The 8,829-nt window shown below is 38.7% G+C and overlaps 2 protein-coding genes across 7 annotated transcripts; one reads left to right on the top strand and one right to left on the bottom strand.

The window, feature by feature from the left end:
* Positions 1 to 468: 468 nt before the first annotated feature.
* On the top strand, positions 469 to 6,297 carry LOC116205345 (vacuolar protein sorting-associated protein 28 homolog 2). 6 transcript variants are annotated; one of them, XM_031537922.1, is made up of 6 exons: positions 472 to 610; positions 794 to 890; positions 1,093 to 1,198; positions 1,315 to 1,377; positions 4,392 to 4,721; positions 5,264 to 6,297. In XM_031537922.1, the coding sequence occupies exon 6, from the start codon at positions 5,426 to 5,428 to the stop codon at positions 6,053 to 6,055; it is 630 nt and encodes a 209-aa protein (XP_031393782.1). In that variant the 5' UTR covers positions 472 to 610; positions 794 to 890; positions 1,093 to 1,198; positions 1,315 to 1,377; positions 4,392 to 4,721; positions 5,264 to 5,425; the 3' UTR covers positions 6,056 to 6,297. The 6 variants fall into 6 exon arrangements, with proteins under 6 accessions (XP_031393785.1, XP_031393782.1, XP_031393783.1 ...); XM_031537923.1 differs by lacking the exon at positions 4,392 to 4,721; XM_031537920.1 differs by lacking the exon at positions 1,093 to 1,198 and having other exon boundaries at positions 475 to 610; positions 4,392 to 4,572.
* Positions 6,298 to 6,870: 573 nt separating this feature from the next.
* LOC116205344 (syntaxin-124-like) lies at positions 6,871 to 7,758 on the bottom strand. Its single transcript, XM_031537919.1, has one exon. It carries the CDS (start codon positions 7,756 to 7,758, stop codon positions 6,871 to 6,873), a length of 888 nt encoding a protein of 295 aa, XP_031393779.1.
* Between the last annotated feature and the right edge of the window lie 1,071 nt (positions 7,759 to 8,829).

Genomic DNA, 8,829 nt, shown 5'->3' with positions numbered 1-8,829 from the left:
GAATTTTTTTTTTCAAACCCCTCTCTTCTGCTTTTATAAACCCTGCGTTAATTTGTGACTTTGTTATTCAATGCAAACAATAATTTGATTTTATGATGAAAACCTTTTACTTGGAATTTTGCCACTATACTGGTTAATTACAATATTATATTATATACTTTATTTTTCCTCTTCTTTTGATCTTTAGTAATATTTAGTTGTGTGCGAATATCGGGTATATCCGAAATCGGTTGGAAGCTACCCGTTAGGGTAGGGTCCGGATAACTCGTATTGAAAATAGTCTAGGATTTGGGTATTAAAAATAAGGAACTAGTAAAAATCGATTTCGATTCCGATTCCTCCATATAGAGTATCTAGAATCGGAACCGACACTCGGACCAAGTTAATAATTGCTAATAAAAAAAAAGTAAAGTTAGTATCTTTCACGAAACTAAAGAAACTTCCATTCTCCTTCTCCTTTCTTCCTATTCTCTAATCCCCACTCACAATAATGTCAATCCACGGCTTTCTCTCTCTAACTTCCCCCTATCCTCTCTCTTTCTTTCAGTCTCTCTTCCGTCCCAAAAAGACCGTTGTCGCACCAACCATGGCGTCCCAGGTTCTTCCTCAGGTACACACCGTCTTTCTTCTCTCGCTCCTTCCTTGTACTCCTAGAATGGTAATTGAGGGTTTTTGTTCTCGGGCTTCTGCAGGCAATGATTTTGTCTCTAATCTCCGTCTTCTCTCTCTCTCTCGCTCCTTTCTTGTACTCTTAGAATGGCAATTGAGGGTTTTTGCTCTCGGGCTTCTGCAGGCAATGATTCCGTCCCAGGTTTTTGTTGGTTTTCGTTTTCCGGGAGGTTGCCGGGGCTTCCTTAGTGCTTCTCCGCTTTGCTTTAGGCCTTCTCTTGGTTTACCACCTTCTTTGTCTCTTGAATTTCAGCTCTAGATGTAACAATGATACCTTAATTTTTGTAATGCTATATGCTGCCAATAATTGCGTGATTTATTCCCTGAATCGAGTAGATTTCAACCCGAAATAAAAAAAAAAAAAAAATTACAGGTTTCAATAGGTACTCAGAACTTATGATATAATACATGTTTCGATTCCAGGATTCAATGAGATAGGGTCCGATTCCAAAATCATGAAACCAATCCTTTACAGGTTAGGGTTCAGGTATCGCGAAAAAAACAGAGTACCCGGAACCGATCACCCATAGTAATATTCCCCGCTTTTCATCTTTTCAATCATCAAATTTTGTTTTTTTTTTCTGTTTATTCCCCTAAAAATCATAAGTTTCAATTTAACCCCTAATTCTTTGATTCTTGTTTCAGATTCATCCAAATGGTGAGCTCTTCAGCACCTCGGAAAAAGCTCCAGTCAAGCTTCCATCTCTGGTGAGAAATTCTTTTGGAATCGGTAGCAAATTGAGCCATTGTAATTTGTCCTTAGGAGTAGAAAGTCTAAAAAATCAGTTGGATTGGAGTTTTATATGTTTCTGCTATTGAGGCGAGCAAAATCAGTCCCGAACTTGGGGCCCTGACTCCCCGATCAGACTAACTGGTTGTGCAAGGAAACCTAAGATTACCCTAATGAAGAGTTTGCAGTCTTTGGTAAACAAATAACAATTGGAGGGTTACGATTCTCATTGTCACCCCCAAGCTATTGAAATGCTTTCAACTATTTTGAGACTTCCCCAAGCCAATTGACTGCTCCGAGTTGGCTTCTCCGGAATTGCTTTCTAATGCACTGCCATCAAACCAAAGGGGTGCACTATAGTCTTAGAGTTATTCAAATATTTATATAAGATAAAGGGTGTTAGTGGGGGTGGCCAATCTAAAGAAGCTGGGCAACCAAAGTCAACTGCCAACATTGGGTTCTTATAAATTTTTGGAGCTCATCAAGGAAATTCTGGCGTCATTGAAAATATCCTAACAAAAATTCCCAAGCTTATAGGCCAAGATCGAAGCTCGTTTTTCTCAAATTGAAGGTCCTTGCCCTTTTGTTGATACGAGAGGGACCTGGGGCCAAAGATCAGAGGCTAATTTTTAGAGGAAACAAGGATCTTGCAGATGCCGACCTTTACCGAAACTCTCGATTAAGTTTTACCTTTTGACGGGTACGTTTTAGACTATCACTGTCGCCCTTCACTTATTCATTAACAATCGTTTTTGCCCCCGACATATTTTTGCCACCAATTAGCTCCAAATGTTGGCATTCTATCTAACATTTATACCATTCCGTTAACTTCTGTGACGGAAAATTTGTAGACGGCATTATGTTTTTCATCACAGAATGGTATAAATGTTAGATAGAATGCCAACATTTGGAGCTAATTAGTGGCAAAAATATGTCAGGGACAAAAACGGTTGCTGATGAATAAGTAAAAGACGACAGTGGCAGTCTACTCTTTTAATTACTCCCTTTATATTCATTTTCAGGAAATGTTCATCCCACTATTTCCGGCGAGTATTTAGGCCTGTTTGATTTCGCAATATGATTTTAAGATTTTAACACTAACTTTAACTCTACTCACTACACAACAAAAGTCAACAACACAATTATTACTTTTTCATTTTTCTTCAATTTTTTTAACAATTCAATTCAATTTTTAATAATAAATTCACTCAATTATTCATTACTTTTTCATAATTCAACAATACAATCATTACTTTTTTTTTCATTTATTCATTACTTTTCACACTTTTTTTCATAATTCAACATCGCAATCATTACAAACTAATTAAAATCAAAACTCAACTCAACTCAACTCTTAAATCAAACGCACTATTAGATAATGCTTAAACAACAATTATCCTCCCTTAGGCCGAATATCATGTTTTGGACAAGGTGGAAAAAGTTATAAAACCCATCGCTCATCATCAATTCAAAGCAGAGTCCCCTGATCCAACCGAAACTGTTAAAAGGAGACTACTCATAACCACTACAAATCCACAACTACAAATCCACAACTACAAATCCACAACTTCAAGTCTTCAACATACATCTCGATCACGATCAATTCGATTCGTTAAATAAAACATAATCATCACACAAATAAACCCCTTTTAAGTTTGGATCATTGCAGGCCTTCATCGAATTTATCGTGCCAATTCGGTGGAACTAATAGGAGGAGTTCAAACCGGCAACCATCCAAAATTGGCTTTGTTTATTTTTCAAATCATAATCTTATTTAACTCAATTCAACTTTATTTTTCCTTCAATTTAATAATACAATAATTACTTTTTGACTTTTAAAATTTAATAATAAATTTTGTCATACATTTTTTAATCATATTAACAAAAATTAATAATAAATTTCCTATTTACTTTCACATATATATATATTTAACTTTTTTAATAATAAATTTTTCATCTACTTTCATATTTATATATATACATATATATATATATATATTCACACATCGATATTTGTAACTCTGAAAATAAAGTTATTTGGCACTTTTACGAATATTATTGGAGCTAGTTTATTGAAACTATATTAGTTTGAGTATGATTTTAGTTTATTTTTCATTCCTTTGCATTTTTAAAGAGTGTAGGGGCCCGTTTGACAACACAATAATTTTTTAACTCTACTCCACTTATCTTTAATTCAACAACACAATTATTACTTTTCCATTTTTTTTTATTTTTTAACGATTCAATTCAATTTTTAATATTACATTCTATCAATTATTCATTACTTTTTTTATAATTAAACAACACAATCATTACTTTCTCTCAACTATTTATTAATTTTTCATACTTTTTTCTCATAATTCAACAACATAATCATTATAAATCAATTAAAATCAAAACTCAACTTTGCTCCACTCTAAAACCAAATACAATCTAAAAGTATAGAATAGTTGAGAGAAAATAATGAATTAAGTGGAGTAAAATTAAAAAATATTTTGAAACCAAACGACCCGAAAGGCTTTATTTTATTTTACTCAAATAAGCTCTATTTTTTATCTACTTTGACTTATACATACGTATATATATATTCTCATCAATGTATATATATTTATCAACATTTATAATATTTTATAAAATTAGATTAAATTGAATTATCATCCGACTCGAAATTCAGAAGCAAACTTAATAGATTTTGTAGGATGGGATTGAATCTCGGGTTTTTGTTTAGCAGCCGCCCATCCTCTTTTGCTGAAGGGTGGATGGAGGTAGGCCACTGGGGGCATAGGCCCACCTGTCCCGAGAGAAGCCGTAGGCTGTCTGATTAATCATCCATCGGCTGAGATGAGACCTCAATGGGACCAAAATCGATGATGCTTCGTGAGTATCAATCGCACCCCAATAAAACCCCCCCGAATTCCTTCAGAGTCTCTCTCTCTCTCTCTCTCTCTCTCTCTCTCTCAATGAAATAATCAAACTGTGCTGCTACGCGCAGGCAGAGGCTCAGATTGATGGCGTAAGCTGCAATCATCACCGTATATAACCCCACCCCAACACGCAATCGCTCTCTCTCTCTCTTCTTCTTCCTCCTCTATCTCTCTCTCTCTCTCTCTTTCTCTCCACAAGAAACGCAGAGGAGCTTCGCAACTCCCCAGGAGCCGCGTTTCTCAGTCTATGTAAGTCTTCTCCATCTCTCTCTTCCTCTGTGAATCGAATTATGGGTTTCTCGTCGGTCCGTGCGAGGTTTCCGTCGCTTGCTTTGATCCGATTGATTGTGAGTGAATGAGGGGGTCCCATTCGGTTTCTAGGTCATGATGATCTGAAGGTAAATTTTCTCTTTCGGGGTCTGCTCTGATAGTTGAGATTGGACGAAATTTGAGAGCTTTCCATCTCTTAGTTTCGGCCGGATGCTTTGATCAGAGCCTAATTTGAAGCTTCATCCCTAGATGAAAGTCTGAACTTTTGCGGCTGTTCGTTGGGTTTGACTTTGTTTGTTAGTTCATCATGCGCTTTTGCTTCTCTGCAGTAGGGAATGGCTGCTTGGATTCATTGAGTATATGCTAGAAAGAAAAGCTCCCCGTGTTTTTTAATGTTATACGAGAACTTCAATGATGCTGCTGAATGGAATGAATGGGGTTAGTTTAGTCTAAGTGTAGATTGCATTTGTGCTTGGAGATTTATGTTGGCTAAACTCTGCTTCTCGGCGAGTTGTAGACTTGTAGTGTGTGCTGATGTGAAGCTTTGGATATTTAGAAGATGAAATCATTTGGTTATCAGATATGATATTGGCTATCTTAGGAAGCAGCTTCTCTGACCTTCTTAATCTTTTCCATGTTCCTTTCTCGGTTGGTGGTACGGTTGCTGAAGCCGGTCAGCCTCTCTTTGCGCGTGTCCCGTTCTCTTCTCCAGTCCTCTGCACTATCCAAAACGCCCTAGCTACCTATCATACTTTGAAGATCTCATATCTTACTTTGACTACTAGTCATTGGGAAAAAGGAAAAAGGAAAAGAAAAAAAAAAAAGAACAGCAATGGAGGTAAAGTTGTGGAACGACAAGCGCGAGAGAGACATGTACGAGAACTTTTCCGAGCTCTATGCTATAATACGAGCCACGGAGAAGGTCGAGAAGGCTTATATTCGCGATATAATTACCCCTTCTGAGTACGAACTGGAATGCCAGAAACTAATCACGCATTACCGAACCTTGGCCTCAACATTGAAGGACATAGTTCCGAGCATAGAGCGGTTTGCAGACACATACAAGATGGATTGCCCTGCTGCCATTAACCGTCTGGTGGTGTCAGGGGTGCCGGCCACTGTGGAGCACCGGGCGGCTGCTGCTGCCTCAGTTGCCACCTCTGCTGCCGCGGTGGCAGAGTGTGTGCAGAACTTCATTACCGCGATGGACTCTCTGAGGCTAAACATGGTGGCAGTGGACCAGGTCCACCCACTCCTGTCAGACCTCTCGGCTTCGCTCAATAAGCTCTCAATTCTGCCACCAGACTTCGAGGGAAAGACAAAGATGAAGGACTGGCTCTCAAGGCTCTCAAAGATGGGGGCCGCAGATGAGTTAACAGAGCAGCAGTCTCGACAGCTCCACTTCGACTTGGAGTCTTCGTACAACTCCTTTATGGCCGCTCTGCCCAATGCCGGTACTTGATTTGTGCTTCTTCTCATATGCTTGTAGAATAATTGACTGTTCTGATTTGTTACCTTTTTGTTTGGTGGCTTTGGGTGGAGTTCGTAGTATAGTGTGTGTTGCTTTGCAATATGTTATATGGGAAGGAATTCTGGTTGATTGCTCTCTATGCGCTGAGCAACATTGCTAATTCTTTTTGTGTAGTAAGCTTGGTGAAATTTTATCGGTATTCAAATGGAAGTGAATTCTTAGGTCGTCTGATATATTTTCTGTCGTTTTTGGTCATCATGCATTATACCATATCTCCTCACTGAAATCTCAAGTTCTTCTAACGTCTTTTCGGGCATTAAAATTCTGCTTCTAGTTAAGTATGATGACGACGATTAACAGATAGGTTAGTCTGCTGATCTCATTTATTTTGAAGAGATTGATGTTGTAATTTCTTGTTAATCGAAACTTCAGGGCCCTTGTATCATTGAAAATATATGTTATGAAAGAACAATTGTGGCTACATAAGGATCTATTAGGAAATGGAAGCGACAAATAAATAAAGAATGATTTAGAACAACAAAGAACTAGAGCAAATCTGTTCAAAGCTGTCGATATTTCGCCCTCTCCATTCAGTCTTTGCTTACGCGATGCCTTTTAGCTCGATTTAAGAGGCTGGAGTCAAAAGTTAAGGATTGAAGATGTTTCTGCTGGCTGCGATCTTGCCGAAGAATTTGAGTTTCAGAATCACTTCTTCAGAGTTTTGCTCAATCTCGAGCTTGAAAGCCAATTCTCCAGTCGGAATTGAGTTTCTCCTCTTCTTCGTTCTAGCTAAGCTACGACTGTAGTCAGGATTGGCATGAAGATGACAAAAATAACCACACTGCTCCGATGATTATGGCAATGCAATTACACTTTCTTGAGCTCTTCTGGTAGTCCCTTGCCATTTGGAGCTGCTCGGCGCCACGTCTCACAAAGGAGTTAGCGTGCACCATGTTGGACTCGATGTCGTTGAGCTGGTGGCCTTGTGCCTCAACGAGGGCGGCCATGTCCAGGAACACCTGGTGGAGCTCGACTAAGCTCCTCTCTATCTCCTTCACCGCATCGTGCCTCTCTTGAATCTCTGATATCGTGTCCATGATCTGACCCTTGCCCTGCTCCTGAATAGCCTTGTGGAGGAAGCTCTCGCTCTCCCCGCTCGATATCAGGCCCTCAATGGTCTGCTCATCGGGCTTCTGTCCCGTTAATGTGAAATATCTCCGTTCCACTGTCTCCTTGTACTCTTCTGTCATTTTAGCCCTCAAGCGCTGGAAGTTGTCCATCATGTCCTTTAGCTTTTTCCCCAACCCGTTCACCACAAAGGTCCTGGTCCGGTCGGCCGACGAGCCTGACCCGCAGCCCGGGAGCTTCCGGTGGGCCACATTGGTCCGCTCAAGAGCCTCGATCTTGCCCTTGATGATCTTGACCCGCTTCAGGACCTGTTGGACATCCGAGTCCATGCGGGCTCGCAGCAACTTCATTGCCTTGGCGGTGTGGACAGTCTTGCTCTCCTCATTAGCTTCGTGGAGCTTATCGTAGATCATATCCGCCTGCTTCATATCCTCCTTCACACTGTCAATCTCCTCAAAGAACTTATCGAGGTTGATCGTCTCCTTCCCGGACTCGGTGTCGTCCTGGTTCACCTGCACCTTCAGGTCCGTGCACCTCTTGAAAGAGCTCGAGAACAGATCATTCATCTTCGCCGGAACTCTTTTTCCTCGATATTTGCGTTTCAAACACCTGAGGGTTCGGAACGAGTAGGGACAGGACGGGGATGTTTGAGATTTTTGAATAACAAAATCAAGTTGGCTTTGCTAAAATATGTAGATTAGCAATAAGAAGTGGGATGGCATGAATTTGATCTGAGTAATATATATTCTTTCCTCTTTCATGTTTCCACTCTGATGCATTATGATCAAGTTTACGCGTATTTGAGGGTCAAAATGTATTGAGAAATTGAGAAGTGCTTTTCTTCAACGGATCGTGAAGGGCATTAACTTGGGACAAGATTTAAAATCAATTTCCAAACATCGGTCGATTCAACGATAAAAAGAAACATATTAAAATTTTATGTCAAGTCTTAGATTCGTCATGACTTATTTATTACATTTAAATCTTTCAAGAGGTCGCACTATACATAATTTTGACAGATAGAGACGAACAATTAATTCCCTAAACTTATCAATTCCGTCTGGATTAGCCAAATTGAGATGGATTTTGAAGAGTGAGTTCAGTCCATATAAGACTCATTCCTATAGGATATATATAGAGACGGAATTATCCCATTCATACATTTATGGATAAAAATTTCCGTCCAAAATCTTTTGACGGAATTATAGATGGAGAGTTCCGTCCTCAATGGATGGAAAAGTTCTTTCTACGGTACATATTCATAGACGGAGGGTTTGTCCTCTATGGACAGGAAATTCTATCTATTATCTGTGATAAAGGTCCCATTTAGTACGCAAAAATTGAACGGAACGGAATGGCTTTTACATAATAAAATGTAATGATATTGAGAGAAAATTGAAAGAAATTATATGATACTTACTCAAAAGTCTTTTTTGGTATGTGAAAATGGAATTAAATATAATTAATTATATTGTATATATTGAAATGCAATGGTGTTAAGTGAAAAAATATGATATTCTTTTATCGACTGTTACAAGATAAAGGACTTTAAATATAACATTGGACATTTTCTTTGTAATATCATTATATAATATATATATTCTTACATATATAAAATTAAAAGAACATATACCTTA

This window comes from Punica granatum, chromosome 4 (genome assembly GCF_007655135.1).
Source record: "Punica granatum isolate Tunisia-2019 chromosome 4, ASM765513v2, whole genome shotgun sequence".
Classification (NCBI taxonomy): domain Eukaryota; kingdom Viridiplantae; phylum Streptophyta; class Magnoliopsida; order Myrtales; family Lythraceae; genus Punica; species Punica granatum.
The sequence above is the reverse complement of the archived record's forward strand: the minus strand, read 5'-3'. Positions and strand labels throughout refer to the sequence as shown.

Excerpts from the sequence above, each read along its gene's own strand:
- LOC116205345 (XM_031537925.1), top strand. The coding sequence starts at position 5,426 with ATGGAGGTAAAGTTGTGGAACGACAAGCGCGAGAGAGACATGTACGAG.
- LOC116205344 (XM_031537919.1), bottom strand. The coding sequence starts at position 7,758 with ATGAATGATCTGTTCTCGAGCTCTTTCAAGAGGTGCACGGACCTGAAG.